Source organism: Danio rerio, chromosome 3, assembly GCF_049306965.1.
Source record: "Danio rerio strain Tuebingen ecotype United States chromosome 3, GRCz12tu, whole genome shotgun sequence".
Lineage (NCBI taxonomy): Eukaryota > Metazoa > Chordata > Actinopteri > Cypriniformes > Danionidae > Danio > Danio rerio.
In genome coordinates, this window is record NC_133178.1 from 6,609,767 (window position 1) to 6,627,500 (window position 17,734).

At 34.8% G+C, this 17,734-nt stretch overlaps 1 protein-coding gene across 3 annotated transcripts in view; it reads right to left on the reverse strand.

The window, feature by feature from the left end:
• The window catches only part of ubn2b (ubinuclein 2b), a 57,392-nt gene that overhangs the window by 38,996 nt on the left and 662 nt on the right, over positions 1–17,734 (reverse strand). For all 3 annotated transcript variants that reach the window (XM_005164318.4, NM_001104940.1, XM_073942260.1), the window contains 4 exon segments: positions 7,909–8,025; positions 4,197–4,298; positions 3,444–3,575; positions 99–196 (listed from right to left, as the gene is read on the reverse strand). In XM_005164318.4, the coding sequence (XP_005164375.1) occupies positions 99–196; positions 3,444–3,575; positions 4,197–4,298; positions 7,909–8,025 (449 nt within the window).

Below are 17,734 nucleotides of genomic sequence, written 5' to 3' on the forward strand. Positions count from 1 at the left end.
TAGTTTATAAATAAACTTCACAAAGTTGCAACGGATACAATTTCTTGTAGTTGTCGTTCACATCTCAGATTTCCCACAGTGAAAGCATCTGAACTAACCCCGGTTTGGGAACTTTGAATTTCCTGGGTTTCTTCTCCTCCAGTCCTCCATCCTGCTTCTTTTTCCTTCGCTTTATCACCCGCTCCTCTCCCTCTTTCTGTCAATCCAAGCAGAAAACATCAAACGCTGTTAATCCCAACATCAGATAAAAATCCTCCAGCATATATCTAACAAACTGACCATAAACACAACTTTACATTCTGACATCTGGTAAAAGATCGCCATTATTGCATAAGCGAGTTTCATTTGCAAACCTTTGCAACTTTAAACATTTTGCAGAAATGTACAGTTAATGTTTATTTGGTTATTTTTTATTATGTTTTTTTTTATTTTACAGCTTTTACCTCACAATTGTTTACTTCACAATTATATTATTTACACTTGTTGTTCTGTCGTCTTTCTCAAGTACCAATTTACCATAAATAAATCCACATGCATGTATGCAAGCATGATTCAGACATGTTTTGATTTATTATGCAAAAAAAAACTATTTATAAGGGGATAAACACAGTTTTTTATTGTGTGAATTAGAGCTGCACAATTAATCGTTAAAAGATCGCGATCTCGATTCGATCCCCTAGACGATCTTAATCCAGCATTTCTACGATTCTGTCAATCATATTTTCAAGTTCAGGAGAGAAGCAAAGGCGGCTGAATGAGTCTTTTCAGTGTTTCACACACATTGCTCAGTGACATTGATACCTCCATATGATGTTGAATGAGTCGCATACTGTATTTACAAGGTATAATTCACCTAAAAATTAAATTTTTGTCTTAATATAATGATGTTTTCGCGATCGGGAAATCACACGTGACGTGAGCTGCTGACCGTGAGCTGTTATCACAGAGAGGGCGGGTGCGCATTCTAATGATAGACGCACGCGTCTCCTTTAGTGAACAGAACCTTCATATGTTGCGAGTAACAGGTAATATAGTTGCAAATAATATTCAGTTTGTGGCACAGAGTGATCGTTTGGGAGCCGCGCGCGAAGTATAAACAAGAACTTAGCAGCCAAAATGAAACCGAAAGTGTGCACTTCATTTAAATGATCATATCGCATTTTAGAGTTATGATTACGACAAGCATTTGATGTTTTTTCTTTCATAACGAACCCACAGTTGTGCATGAAAATAAATGTTTACAGTGTCAGTATAACTACTCTAGCCTATATATTGTTGAATATAATCTGATAATGGCAAATGTCTGATTTTACCAGTGAATAAAATTGTCTAATATGACAGATTGCAAGCACATATCTCAAACATAAAAATTCAACATCAGAATTATTATAAGTAGAATAGAATTATTTATAGAAACCAGTAGACCTACACATAATATTATTATCGAGGTTGTGCCACATGTTTGTTTTTACCATACATTTATTTTACATCTACAGAATAGTGAGAGAATCTTTATTTTAAGCAAAAAAAAAAAAAAAAAATTCGCGATTCTCGATTTAGCCAGAATCGTGCAGCTCTAGTGTGTATATAGCCAGCCTGCAGAAACACTTTGACTGACATTTTCTCTTTCTACAAATCATCAGGGGGGGAAAGCCCTGCCCATTACGCCCCATTCACATGGGGCGTCAGCGTCAGCGCTTCCCATTCACTTTGAATGGGTGACGTCAGGCGTTGCCGAACTGCATTGTGGATCTGTCGGCACCAATTCAGAGGCGCTGCTCGCTGCAGAAGTTGGGACTAGCTCAACTTTAAGCGCCGACGGAAGCATCAGCCAATCAGCCCACTGTATGCAAATACACCAGCTAGACAGTGGCCTATTGCTGACTGAATTTCATTGGTTGACGCTGCTATGACAATCGCGTCAGCCCCAACTTCAAACACGCCATCAGTCAAGCGTTGACGCTGAAGCCCCAGCGTTAGTGACCATCTCTCGTTTATTGGCATAAACAGCCGTCCGCTATTTGTTTTCACCTGCTGAAAATAACATTCACGATTTCAGTTTTCAATAGAAATAACTAAGGGTGTCACGATCCTCCAAATCCTCGATTCGATTACATTTTCGATTCTAAAGGCACGATTCGATTTCGATTATGAATAATTAATTAATTAATGACCAATTAATTATTTGTAGCCTACTGTTTAAACTACCTGACCTGGATGGTCTTTGTTTTACCCATAAACAAATCATACAGTAAATGAATAAAGGCAAGATACACACATAATTACCACCTGTCAATCACTTTTTTCTGCGGGACTCGGGAATAGGCAGTGATCTGTGTCGTTATAATGGCGTCAGTAAAAAAGACGCACAACCAACAGTAACCAGCCAACAGTATCTGAGGTGTTCGCTAAAATGACTAAGTACAAGTGAGTGAAAGATTGAAGCAGTCCTCTGACTGCTTGGACCTGCTGCCTCGAGCGCATGGCTGCGAGTGCGTCCGTGTCTGTGTGGTCACGTGATGTGCATTTTCAGAGGTAGTGAGGAAGGAGGGCTGCTCAGAAATGCTACACGCCACTGTGGATGTCAAATCGTTGTCGTTCCAAAATGCCATTTAAAAACAAAGACAGTGTAAACAGGGCCTGAGTGTGTACTTTTCGCGAGCGCCGAGCGAATTTGCAACGGGGGCGGGTGGAGGATCGCGATGCCGGTGTTGTCTATCGGACGAACGGTACGTAATACGTACATTGCAGAGCTTGCAAAACTGTGTGTTTTTTTTTGACAACACGAACGTTGTCAACATAACTCACTGGAAATCCAAAATGCTTCCACACCGGCGACTTCATTGAAAGAGGAGAGGGTTTAAGCTCTGTCGACGGGTCTCCTGCTTCTGCAGTTTAACAAGCACTTCAACAAACCTGTTTTTTTCCCGCTTGGCAAGCCAAGCTGACGTGACATGGGGGCGTGGCAACATCGACGATTCTATTTTTTGATTCGATAACCGAAATTGAGCATAAATTTCGATTAAAAATCGAAATCGTGACACCCCTAGAAATAACGTTAGCCCTGTTTTTTAATCTGTCACTATGCTGACACACAGGCATTTGTAGCCCCACCCCCTTTTGGAAGGTGCACAATCTCATTTAAATTTAAAGCAACAGTCACCAAAATAGCACAATTAGGATCAAAGCCTAAAACGGTCAGTTTCAGAGTTATGAAACATTATCGGTGTGCTATTTTGAGCTGAAACTTTACATACGCACTCTAAGGACATGAGAGACTTATTTTACATCCTGTAAAAAACAACATAATAGCTCCCCCTTTAATTTGCAACCCCACAAGAAATTAGCACACATAAACGTAGGCAACATAACTCCAGCTCCCTGAATCATCAGCTACAGCAGCGATCATGAAGGTGCACGACGATGATGATGATGATAATCACCTTAATGTGATTGGACTCTTTTCCAGCATCTTCTCCCTCAGATTCAGATGCCACCCTGAACTGCAGTGTGCCAGTGTTGATGTAGAAACCGCCCAGTTTAGTGGTCAGAGATGCAGGAACCAGTTCATCATACTGTGAAGAGACACACACACACAGACGACATCAGCTTTTACTAATGCAAAAATCAAATATATTCACATTCATACACTGATACCGTAGTCAACATTTAAAGTGGATCAAAAAGGTTTTCCAAATTAGTTCCAAGACAAGAATGGGTGTTTAATAGTTTTAGGACAACTTTGATGAAAGGTTTTGATACACTTCAAATATTGACTACTGAATATAAACATAGATAATACAATCCAGGACACTCTTGAAGAAGACATTACACATCTCAAGAGGTTTTCAATGTAAAATAAATGTTAAAATAAATAAATAAATGAGATATTTATACATTAGTTGAAGAGATGTTTTTGATCATACAACTTGAAATATGTAAATTATGCAAGATATTAAGTCATGAATGTGGAGGAACAGCAGTGATTCAATGTATTCACAGATTTATCAGCAAAATACTTTGATTCATGCAACATTTTCTGACTTTTAAGAAAAGATGTGAATGTGGTCAAATGGCAAATCTATGACAGTGTCATTTTCCCCCTCATGTGGTATTCATGTGTTACTAAACAGTACTTCAAGACAGAATGATGCTCTCATTGAGAATCAATATAGACCTCTCTCCCTTACACTCACCGCTTCAGAGTTGTCAATAAACGGATCCGTTTCATCATATCCATAACCGATATCAATCAGATCCTGCATCCGGTCTTTCCTCTTCTTCTTAACAGCGCCTCCCTGAACATCAAAATGCAATTAAAAGCTCAATTCAAAGATAATTAAATCACATAACATACCATACCTAAACAATTGAATCTCATTTTGTTCTTGCACCTCTCTAATTAACCAATTTTAATTTAAACCAATTGTGTTATACATATAAATAGTATGTTATATATGAATTAATTATATATTAATCATAATACTGGTGACAGATTCTTCATATAGGTCTTGTGACATTGATTTATTTTAATTAAAACATTCCTTTTTTTCTATTTAAAATAGAAAGCTTAAAGAAATACACAAAAAAGTTGTGAGTGGAGGCATTAAACAAGTTAATTAACTAGTTATGCTTAAGATTAATTATTTCCACGGTAAAGAAAAACAAACATGTGCATATTAAACACACAAATGAGTGCGTTTGCATACACAAATAATAGAAAAACCATCCAAAAATCCAATTATTGCATGATTTATTTAATGTGTTCACATGCAACTCAGTAAACCGGCTATGCTAAAAATAAATACAAATTGGGTTTACATGAGTTTCTAACAAACATTGGCATCAGCAGCTTAAAAATGTCTGTGTGAAATCTGTCAGAAGCTGTGCTGGTGTATTTTTCACATCTTTACAGTACGTGCAAATGCAGCACTGCTCTTTGATTCTGTATCAACTGTGTGAGTTTAAACCAGCTTTAAACCAAGAAAGTGTCAGTGTAAGAAATATTACCACCGTCCCCTAGAGCTGTGCAATTAATCGAAAATCCAATTTCGATTATGCCTTCCAATGATTATGAAAAATCATTAATCAAGATAAACAATTATTGCATCATATACCATATCATTGCATAATTGCATCATATGTATATTTAATGGTCAAATAGGTGTCAAAACGCAGTGTTTAGGGATTATTCATGTCAACCATCATTTGTGTTATAAACAAACAAGTTGAAAATCAAAATAGACGCGAAAGAGAAACTATTAAAGAGACAGCGCACTATAATCCTTCTGCCGCCTGTTTTTATGATTATTAATCAAACAACAAATGGAGAACATGCCTCTGCTCTTGACTAAAGGACTTTTGCTGCTAAAGTGTTTCTTAAAGTGAAGATGCTTAAAGCAGAGTTTGTTTTATATTTTATTCTATTGTATTTATTTCTCTTTCCTTTGCAGGGTGGAAAATAACTCAGTTGAAGTCAGAGTTATTAGCCCTCTTGAATATTAGCAACTCTTTCCCCCCCAATTTCTGTTTAATGGAAAGAAGATGTCTGAACATAATAGCTTTAATAACTCTTTTCTAATAACTGATCTATTTTATCTTTGTCATGATGAGAGCACATAATATTTGACTAGATATTTTTTCAAAATACATGCATTTAGATTCAAAGTGTGATTTAAAGGCTTAATTAGTGTAACTAGGCAGGTCATTGTATAACAGTAGTTTCTTCTGCAGACAATCAAAAAATATGTTGCTTAAGGGGGCTAATATTATAGTCTTTAAAATGGGTTTCAAAGTATTCTAACCTGCTTTTATTCTAGCCAAAATAAAAATAAAAAAGCCTTTCTCCAGAAGAAAAAATATAAGAGGAAATACTGTTAAAATTCCTTGCTATGTTAAACATAATTTGGGAAATATTTATTTTTTAAAAAAAGACTCAGGAGTGCTAATAATTTTGACTGTAACAGAAATCGTTTTGAATAATCGTGAATTCAATTATGACCAAAATAATCGTGATTATGATTTTTCACAAAATCGAGCAGCCCTACCGTCCCCTGTCTAGAAATGCCTGCTTAAGCAGGATGAATGTGCTAAAATGCCTGTAAGAGAGTTTACATGCAAAGCGAAGCTGGAATATTGAGAAAAAAACTACCTGTTCAGATTGCATGTTAGGTTGTTTTTGACCTTTAGCCAATAAAACAAATCTGAGTCATGCACTTACATGACATTACACAAATCAGCTTATTAAAGGGGCTGCATGTACGTTTTTTAAAACTCCTAATGTATAATAATGCTGAAAATAAATGCTAAAGTCAGCTATTCTCCTCTGAGAATGAGCGTTCAGTGTCAGTATGTCTGTCTTTGCTTTGGCCTCTATAACCAGCCCACTGCCAGTTTAGCCAACTATATTTCACACCCTGGGTTGCCTTGGTGGAAAACAGCGCATTTTATTTTAGTCTTGTAGACTGCTTATTGTATGTGGATGTGGCCTAAAATGCAACCTTCTGAGGATACTAGAAATAAAATGAGATGCAGATTCAGAGTTATAAAACTCACTGTGCTGTATAATTACTATATATTAGAAACGTAAACATTAACTGATCAGACAACAGAGTAAGGCTCGATCAACAGGCATACTCGCTACTGTTCGTGTCAATCTGGCAAACTGCATTCACATTGAGTCATCAGCTATTAAAAATTGAACTGAAACACCTACATTAACCACTGGGTGTCAATATTACATGCTAGATTTTCAAAGGTCCAAATTAAAATAAAGTTGTTGTTTTTTTTTACATGATAGTGTGGTACAAAACAATGACAAAATCCATGTGTAGAAGATATAAAACTGATAAAACATGGAGGCAGGGTGTCTGCAGGTTTCAGAGTTAAATTTACGACTTTAAGACATTTTTAAGACCATTAGGAATGGAATTTCAGACCCATAAAGGGCTGAAGACTAAGAAATCTTTCAAATGACCCAGATGGAAAAGATTTTTAATTCGCCCTATCAATTTTTTTACAATAATTTAATACATTTATTAATACAATAATATATGTTTTATTTTTAAAAATATATTTTTACATGACATTTTTTAGCTAAATATTTTAAATATTGTGTACAAACAAGCAAGCTCTAGTTGTATCCATACACATGTTTTACATAAACTTTCTTTAAAATAAAATTAAATTAAACAAATCTTTTAAAAGTATTAAAAACTATAATGAACTAAATGTATGCACAACAATCAGGTCAGTGTCCTCATCAGTAAATACATGGAGAACTATTAAACAAATGTGTTTGTAAGGAAAATAATTAAACCATTATAATAAACAAAATTAAAAACTACCTTTTTAAATAAAAAATGCAAGTTTTATCGAGAAGATTGGTGATTATTGTATGAGTTTTGGCCAGATTTGTTATAAGTACATGAACAAAGGAAAATTAAGACCTGTTTAAAAAGATATTTAAGACTTACAACACAATATTTCAGCAAATGTAGGACTTTTTAAGGCCTAAAATTTTGAATTTAAGATTTAAGACATTTTAAGACCCTGCAGAAACCCTGTGTAGAGCTCCCTTCCGCCAAAATGAATCAACTTTTTTTTTTACGTCACCTCATACTTCAGTCTTGACCAATCAAATGCCCTCTAATATCTGACACTCCCAGCCTCCTTAGCTTTTCATTTGATGCTTGAGCTCAACTACTCTCAATGGCAGAGCTCTGATAAAATCAAAACTCTATTGGCTGTGTTAAAGGGGAGGAGCTACTATAAGCTCCGCCCTCTCCATGTTTAAACTGCGATTACATAAAACAAAATGCATTTTCAAGGCACTTCATGGGACCTTTAGGCACAATCAGCTTAAAAACATGCAACACTCAATGACAGGTGCTGATGTACGATACATACATATTTGCTCTCAAACTTCCTGGCCAGAGCCTCGACTTCCTGCCGCTCTTTGTCTTCGTCTGCAAACGGATCGCTGGGGTCCAGAGCTGGAGTGAGACCCTGAGGAGCTTTCCTCACCTTCAGGAGCAAATAAAACAGGTCAGACAAAACTAATCCAATTGTTTACATGCAAAAAGGTATGAGTTATGCATTATAGGTTTCTGCTACTCATCAGTGTGCAATAGAACGTCAATATTTTATTATTAGGGCTGCACTATAGCCTATTTCAGAATTAATAAAGGGTTAATGCACTTGGGCATAAGAAATTGTGCCGTTTTAAACTTTAATGAAGACTAATTTCCTATAAAAACTATCATTTTTAGTTGTAGATTATGCAGTGTAATTTTACAACACTATTCATTGCCTGTAAATGAATACTGTTAGACTGTACACTGTAAAAAACGCTTCCCTTCATGCTGTCCCAACACAAATTAATTAAGTTATTCAAACTGTTTTTTAAATATTTAAGTGGATTGAACATAAAACAATTAAGTTTCTTACTTTTTTTTTTTAAATCATATTTTATATATCATTTCCTCACCTACAGAGACATATCAATCAATCTAAATAATAAACTCTTTCCTTATAAAGCTATCTGGTGAAATTGCAGGGCTCGACAATAAAGATTGCCCGGTGGCCAAGGGCCAGCATGCGCGAGCCGCTCGAGACAGCATATTACAGGATAGTTATTGGCCCAATTGGGCCAGTGCTGCCTTGTCACTAAAGTTTCGACTGTTTGTCAGTTGCATGCAAATTTTAGGTGCGTTTCACACCTAGACGTTTGTTTCAGAACCTGTCTCTTTTGCTCAGCAAGCTCAGTTCGTTAGGCATGTGAATCCCACAATCACACTTAGATCCGCACCAAAACAATTGCTCCGAGATTGCCTGAATAAGGCGGTCTCGGCTCGATTGAATCAAACTCTGGAGTGGATCTATTGCAGTGAGAAAGCAAAACGATCCAACGAACCAGGATATATCACAGTGTATTCTGGATATGTAACTGGCATATATACGACTATATGAAGAGAGAATGATGAGTACGGCGGCATGTCATCATTCCTACCGACAAATATGAGTTTTATGTTGAATATGAAAGTATGCTGAAACATCACAGAGAGCTGTTTATCCGTTAGAAAAAATTGACAGAAATTGCTATCAGCTCATTTTTCTATATTTTAATAATTTGTATTAGGCCTGTTGTTTTGACAGCTCGAAAGAAAGATCAGCATTGATCTGCTTCAAGATCTGACTGTAGTCTATCTTAATCTGTTATTTCTCTCTATAATTTAAAGGGTCACAAAACACCAAAACACATGTTTTGAGCTGTTGACAGTCGTATATGTGTCCCACACTGCTAAAAACACTATAGGACACCTATATTTCACTAAAAAGTGTAAATTGGTCGTTTTGGCGTTATTTCAAGCAAATTCGTACTTCCGGTTTGAAACAAATTTTTGAAGCTGCGTCACGGTCATGACATAATAGCGTTGTATTCCAGCGTGCAGACTGGACGTCTGTGCCAGAGTGTGTCTTATTACGTCTTACAGCCTGCTGCATTAATGCATGAGTAAGGCTTGGTTCAAACCAATCAGCGCGCTCTATAGTGCAACTTCATTAATATTCATTACTGTCATAGTGTAGACGGCAAAGACGCCACGTTGTGTTGGCAAAACAAGCGTGAAGTGTTGCTTTTATAGTTTGCTGCAGTTACGTTTTGTTTTCATTTTCTCTCTATGTGAGCGCAGACTCACGCGTGGATTAACAGTGTAAGCGACGCTCGACAACAATAACTTACGTGTCTAAGGAGGAACATTGTTTACCTGAGAGCTGTTCTCATCTGCAAACGCTGAGATCCGGATTCGCTTGTAGTCTCCTCTAAATAAAGACGCGGCTCTAGTTGCTGGTGATTGTCCTGTCTCTACAGATTTGGTAAGTGAGCGACCAGTGCTCTTTGATTATTCAGGTCGTATTTTATTCGTATCAAACAAACAGTTACAACCAAACTATAACCTCGTGTTGGATTTAGTGACCGGAATAACACACGCGGCTTTCTGACACTACCTCCCGTGTGTATCTAAGTTTCCGGGAAATGCGGAGGTTTTTTTTCTCTCATTCGCCGTGCGGTATCAAACATTGCATGAAAAATACACGCTTAGAGCAGTTCCTCGAATCAAATATCTCGTTTGTCGTGAGGGGCATGAATGAATTCCCTGAATGAAAGAGCCAAACTGCAGTTAAAGTCCACCATTTAATAATTTGGCAAATAATTCGACTACAGATGTCCATGTAAACACAGTCACATTGTCCGCTGAGGTTGTGTGTTTTGACTCTGAAATTCAGCGTGCCCAAATAGACACTCCCATACCAAGCCTCTTTTCTTCCTCCGACACTCCCCCCTAAACAGAGCTGGACACGCCCACTTTTCTGACTTTTTCCAAAGTAGAGGTGTGAAAACACACTGCTGAAACGAGGGGGTTTCATGGGCCTTTAAGCCTATAATCCAGAATTCTGTATTAATTGAATAATCGAATAGATAGATTTTTTACAAAACTTGACAACTGAAATTAGGCTATTTATGAGAAAGTCTTACCTCTTTGTTTTATATTTGGGGACAATGTCTGTGGGTGTCATATATATATATATATATATATATATATATATATATATATATATATATATATATATATATATATATATATATATATATATTTATTTATTAGGGCTGTGCAATTAATCGAAAATCCGATTTCGACTTCTAACGATTATGAAAAAACGTTTATCGAGATAAACGATTATTGCATCATTTACCGCCCCCTCTCCAGTTGTTTACATTTGTTGCTCTTAAAAGTGCGAAAGACCATGTGCTTATGTGTGTGTGCAGCACGCACACACAGTCAGAAGTATGCGGTCAGCATTCGGTCTCATTCGAACACTGAGAAGAGCAGAGGAGCGCAGACATCTAAAGTCATTTTAACGTGAGCGATTTAATGGTTAAATAAGTGTCAAAATGCGGTGTTTAGTGATTATTCATATTAACCCTTATTTGTGTAATAAACAAACAAGTTAAGAATCAAAAGACGTGTGAAAGAGAAACCATTAAAGTGACCGCGCAAAATATTCCTGCTGCCGCCTGTTTTTATCATTAATCAAACAACAAGGAGAAAATCCCTCACTGCTCTTGACTGAAGGACTTTTGTAGCTAAAGTGTTTTTCTTACAGTAAAGATGCTTACAGCACAGTTTGTTTCATAGTGTTATTCTATTGTATTTATTTCTTTTTCCTTTGCAGAGTGGAAAATAACTGTATATATGCAGTGGAAGTCAGAATTATTAGCCCTCCTGAATATTAGCAACCCTTTTCTCCTAATTTCTGTTGAATGGAAAGAAGATTTTTTTACTTATTTCTGAACATAATAGTTTTGATATCTCATGTCTAATTACTGATTTCTTTTATCTTTGCTATGATGACATTACATAATATTTTACTAGATATTTTTTCAAAATACTAGCATTCAGATTAAAGTGCAATTCAAAGGCTTAATATATTGCTTAAAGGGGCTAATAATATTGACCTTAAAATGGGTTTCAAAATATTTAAACCTGCTTTTATTCTAGCTAAAATAAAAAAAAGACTTTCTTCAGAAGCAAAATATTAGAAGAAATACTGTTAAAATTCCTTACTCTGTTAAACATCATTTGGGAAATATTTATTTAAAACCAAATTCTCAGGAGCGCTAATAATTTTGACTTCAACTGATAATAATCGTGATGACAATTATGACCTACATAATCATGATTATGATTTTCCCAAAATCGAGCAGCCCTAATATATATATAAAATCAATAATGTTTTTTCTTTTTTCCTTTAAATTTACACACAATTGTAATTTTTAAAATTGTCAGTTGCATTTAAAGAAAAGTTAAGCTGAAGTTATGTTTGGCTTTTGACATAATTTAAAATATGTGGCTAAAAAATAGCTATTAACTTATTTTTTGGTGAGGCCATTGAAAATTTTGGCAGGGCAAGTAAAAATCTAAAACACTGGCCAGTTGAAAAATTCCTTAGCGTTGAACCCTGAATTGTATTTATAAATTTGTCATGTCACGATAAATAGGTTTTTTGTGTGATATATTGTCAAAGAAATTATCGCAATAAGTAAAATTATTATCATTTTAGGATCTAGAGCTAATTAGAACACCTTTGAGCCACCAGTAGTTTTAAAGAAAGCTTGAAAATACAGTATTTCCTAAACAATACATAACATGTCACAAAAAATGTATTGAGGTCACGTCCATGTATAGCATGATAAGAAGATATATTGATTATTGTGACAGGCCTAATTGTAATATATATATTGCAGAAAAATAAAGATTTTTCTAATATTGTGCAGCCCTTTTTTACATCAAAGTGCAATACAGACAACATCCATATAGTATACCTATGAGCAACAATCGTACAGATTGTCTTTATTCTTAACCATCTGAAACTATTTCACACCATTTGTGTTTATACACCTTTCAGCAGCATGGCAGCATCAAGGCTATTTTCAAGGCGATCCCAGAATAAATGACAAAAGGTTTACAATTAACAAACAGCCATAAAAGACATTTCAGATAGATTAACACTACACAACAACTACCTAATACATTCAGATGATACTTTTATTATTTATTTAAAGTGAAGTGTTTAAGAGTGCTGGTACTTTCTGAAAGTAACCATGCTATAATATTTTCTGGTATGCAACTATAATAAAATAGTCATGAGCTAAAAACTACTACACCACTCATCATTCAGCTAAATCTGGATCTGCCGTTACTATTATAGACTGATGTGACGGATACTTTAAGGAAGTCAAAGAAAAGACAGTCCACTTTGGTGTCTTCATCAAATGTATAAAAGTGATTTTTACAGACATAGAAAGCAAAATAAATGCAAGTAATGCGTTTAAACTTTGGTTTTAGGCAACTTGGATGAAAATAAAATGTCAAATTAAGGTGAAACAATGATCCTTACTCATTAAACAAAGAAACAAAATGCTTATTTTGATTTGTACTAAATCAGGGTCACTGCAGATGTCAATTTTAAGACTTTTTACGACCTTTTTAAGACCATTAAGTATTAAATTTAAGACCTATATTGCAATATCAAAAACACGCGAGAGAAAATGTAAAAGCACAAAATTAGGGGGTAAAATAATTTTATTTAAATGGAACAGTACTAAAAACAGGTTAAATGCACCATTGAACTACAGAAAAAACAAACAAACATCTTAATGCTGATTTATACTTCCGCCTGGCGCTGCGTCGCACTGACTCGCACATCTCACAAAACAGACGAGGCTTTTATGCGTTCGCCATTGAGATATTTTTTTAAATGACAAGGGGTGGTCAAAAAATCAGACGAATAAAAACATAATCATTATCATTGAAGATGTTTTTGGGGGCCTCTTTTTTGTTGTTTTAACAAACTTATACCTCAGGTTTTTGCAAGTCATACCTCATGCCTGTTGCAATTTCTAGCCAATAATTATTGGTCATCTGGTTCTCCCTATGATCACGCATGGATGGATCATAAAGATTTCCGTACAGACAGACGTACCTGTTTCAGACAAAATCTCTTCAAAGTGTTTCATATTCAACTCAAATCAAATGTGGCGCCGTGCGAGTCTCAAAAGTCTCAAAAATTGTATTAGCTCCGCTATGGCGTTATTTCAGTGACAAATGTCGTGAGCGCAGTATTAGAAGTCATGAGCGCATTCATGTAAAACAAGCGGGCGAATCTCTTTGCTCATGCACCGATTTCCTCTGTTTGTGGGCAAAACTGCGTGCGAGTTCTCGAATATAATACGCTGCTCACGCGCATATTTTCTCACTCTCAAACATGCACTGCTCATGCACAAATTTTCTTGCGCACTCTCAGCACACTGTTCCCTCTTCCTTTCGTGCTTTTTGATATGATTTATATTAGTACACTATTTCTTACCAATAACCAAAATACTGGAATAGAGTTACATATTACATTTTTAATCTAATAAAACATCACATTTTTGGCTGTCATTGTATGAGATGTTTCCAGTTTCAAACACTTAGACACAGAGAATAGTTTTATTTTAAAAGCATTTATTAAACATCCATAAGGTGCACCATAAAACAACAACTTACGACATTTGTCAGTGAAATAACGGCATATTCTGCCAGCTGAAATCATGTCGCGCGCACTCAAAGCACAGCGATGATGTCACATTCGCCGCGCGCACTGAGTTTGATATCAGAAAGCTGATTGGCTATTGCAAGTTGACCTTTTGTAGTTGAAATACCGCAAATTACAATTGGACTAGTGAAATAAAGAACTACAACACCCTAAAAACCTAGCAACAAACAACAACAAAAAAATTTAAATGAGCATTAGATGTAGCGTTACATGGACATCGCAAAAATAAGACCTGTGCAAAAATATTGAAGACCCAGAACAGCGAATTTAAGACTTTTTAAGACCCCGCTGGGACCCTGTAAATAAAATGAATAAATTAATGTATTGTCAAACTAATATTTTTACATATTAAAAAACATGAACAAATGGGTGAAAACTCATGGTTAAAAAAGTAAATAAATACATTTGGCAGCTTGACAACACGTGCACAGCACACAAATTCTCAACACATGCAAATGCAGAAATGTGCTGCAAGTTAGGAAAACATGTGCACATAGAAAAATGCTAATAAATTAAAAAAACAAACATGTTAATTTTCAATTTGTGAGTATTATACTCTATATGCATGCTACGAAGCTTATTACTGCCACAATTATGATTCTTGCTCTACACGACAAGATTTAACTAGCATTGACACTCATCTGTGAATCATGTGGAAAATGTATGGTACTGTTTTTGCTTAGAAACATTAACTATTAAACATGTTAATAATGTAACAAAATATGTACATACAATTTTTTTAGTTGTTGTGTGTACCGTGTATATGTATTAATAAATACGCACAAGCCTATATATTTGAGAATATGCTTGTTAATATAAATTAGATACTCATAGAATACAAATTATATATAAATTTAAATAGCTATGCAAAAAAAAAAAGCTTGTATAGTTTTTCTTTTATGTATTTGTGTGTATTTCATATAAAATGGATATTTATAATACACACAAACACATAACTTATGCTAAAATAAACTTAACTTGAATGTGATTAATCGAGATTAATCTTTGCCCAACACTGATTTTCACACTTTTAATGATTATGGAGATACTTCGTTCTAGCATAAAGTCATTCAGAATCCATATGGGACATTTAATGACTACTAATTCACACATTTGCAAATTAACGTTACGTCAGTGTGAGATAGTACTGCTGTCAACAAAATTCTGAGTAAAAATCAAACTTTCACAAAACGTATCTTACAGCTTGTATTAAGGTAAAGATGGTTTTAGATTTGTGCATTTGGACCGTCTCCTTAATAATATAATTTCAGAAAAGTATTATTTGCAAATTCTAAACAGGGAAATCATATTCGCAGCCAATGACTATTGAAGTACAACATTGTTGTACTTTGTACAGCAGGGGTCACCAACATGGTACACAGGTAGCCCACGAGGATCTTGTGTGTTGCCCGCAGGCCTGTTATAAAAATAGCTCACCATAGCGCCACCTACTAGTAAGCTCATCTAATATAAAAGTAATCATTAAAAATTTATAAATTTGCATAGATAAATAAAAATAAAGTGTTGCACATTGATATATTAAATACAGGGTATTTTCTACCCTGTTTAATCATTGTTGGTAACTTTGTGAGAATCATTAACATGATCAGTGTCGTCACATGGATGATTATTAATTATTACCAAAAACATAAATTATAATTAAAAGCAAATTGAGCAAATTTGTTATTTGAGAAGTGTTTATCAAACTGGTAGCCCTCCACATTAATCGGTACCCAAGAAGTAGCTCTCAGTTTCATAGAGGTTGGTGACTCCCGGTTTACAGTCTATTAAATAGTGCTAATGCTGTTTTAAAGTCCCAATTACATGCGATTTCAGAACAATTAATCAAAGCAGTGCGTTAACCAATGTAGTGACTGTGTCGCTGTTCAAAAATGAATGAATGTGCGAATATAAAACCATCTTTACCTCAATAATACAGCTTATTTTGATTATTTTAATCCTGATAAATGATAAACCTTCCCATAAAAAAATAAATAAATGTTTTCACCAATATATCGAAACCCTTTCTCGGTTTTTAGTGTAGGGCTTGTCATTGTGAATACTGTGTATTTCACTTTGATTTTGGCTTTACTGTATTAATCTATGCTTGTATTTTTTTCCTTTTTCCTGTCCTACGGAGTCAATACAATCAATTAAAATGAATGAACCCTTTCCTAATAATATCTGGTGAAATTGAATTCATATTGTAATTAGGACTGTCACAATAAATTAGTTTTTGTTGTGCGATATATTGTCATAGAAATGAATCCGATAAGTGAAACTATCATACTGTTAAAATCAAATAATGTCTGTTTTAATATAATAATTATACAGCACATAAAAAGGAATAAAAACTCCTTCAGGGGGCCAAAAAAACCGACATATTTGTGAATAGTCACTTTTCTGAAAGTGGATTTGAAACACAGCAAATATTTATAGTAGTGTCATAAGAAATATAGCTACTGTACCGTGTCGCTGTTCAAAAGTGAACGAATGTGATAAACGAATTCGGTTTCAAACCCATAACCATTTCCATTAAGGTGAAGTTGGTTATGAGTAGGCCCACCCGGAATCTACGCGTGCAGAATTCCACAAATGTTTAGCCCATTATTAATTCTGTTCATTTACATGAGTAAACGTGTGTAAATCTATATTTATTTAGTTTTTACCCTAATTTCAGTAATATTATTGACTAGTGTGAAAATGTTTATCTGATTTATGTACAATGCAGTCTGTACAGTAATATTTTCTGTCTTTTACTAGATATATTATATGCAGTACTTGCTTTATTTACCAAATAAAGTGAATCTAATAGGATTTGCATTTTAAACATTAAATAAAAGTTAAAAAGATATTTTTTTATTTGATATATTAAGGTTTTAGTTATGATACTCACAAAATAATTCCACAGAAATCCGCAGACTTTTACCAAAATTCTCTGCAGAAATTGCAAAAAACAACCGCAGATTCCGTCTGGCCCTAGTTATGAGCAATTCCATGCAAATGTCAACCTTGCCATGAAAAAACTAAAGTTTTTACCAAAATATTGAAACTCTTTCTAGGTTTTTAGAGTAGGTTTGTAATTTGTAGTACTGTAACAATACTCAAATCTCTCTGTCAATGTTTACAACCAATTATATCTGATTTTCCAAAGTCACACAAGTGCCTACTTCATCCGTAACCAAGCTTTTTCCACATAAAAGCAAAATAAATTAAAATCAGTCAAGTTTGTTCTATAGAGAGCAAACTTATCTTTTTAATGATCACCATTTCTTTTGGGTTGTGCAGTTCACAGAATTTGTACAAAGTTTGTTGCATACCTTAAACTTGCAGTTTTTTTGGTCACTTCTATAATCCAAGCTTATTTTCCTGATTTAAAATAAACATTTTAGTACATAGGGATGCCTTTCTGCTCCTTTAAGTTGTTTTGAAAAATATAAACAGGTTTTCAACATAATTAGTCAACATATGCTTTCTCTATGAATTTATGTTTAAGTTTTTACTGCAAATGTCACAACCATGACGCTGGAATTGCTCAACGTTACCTTAATTTGTCGACAAAGGACAGAGTTGAAAA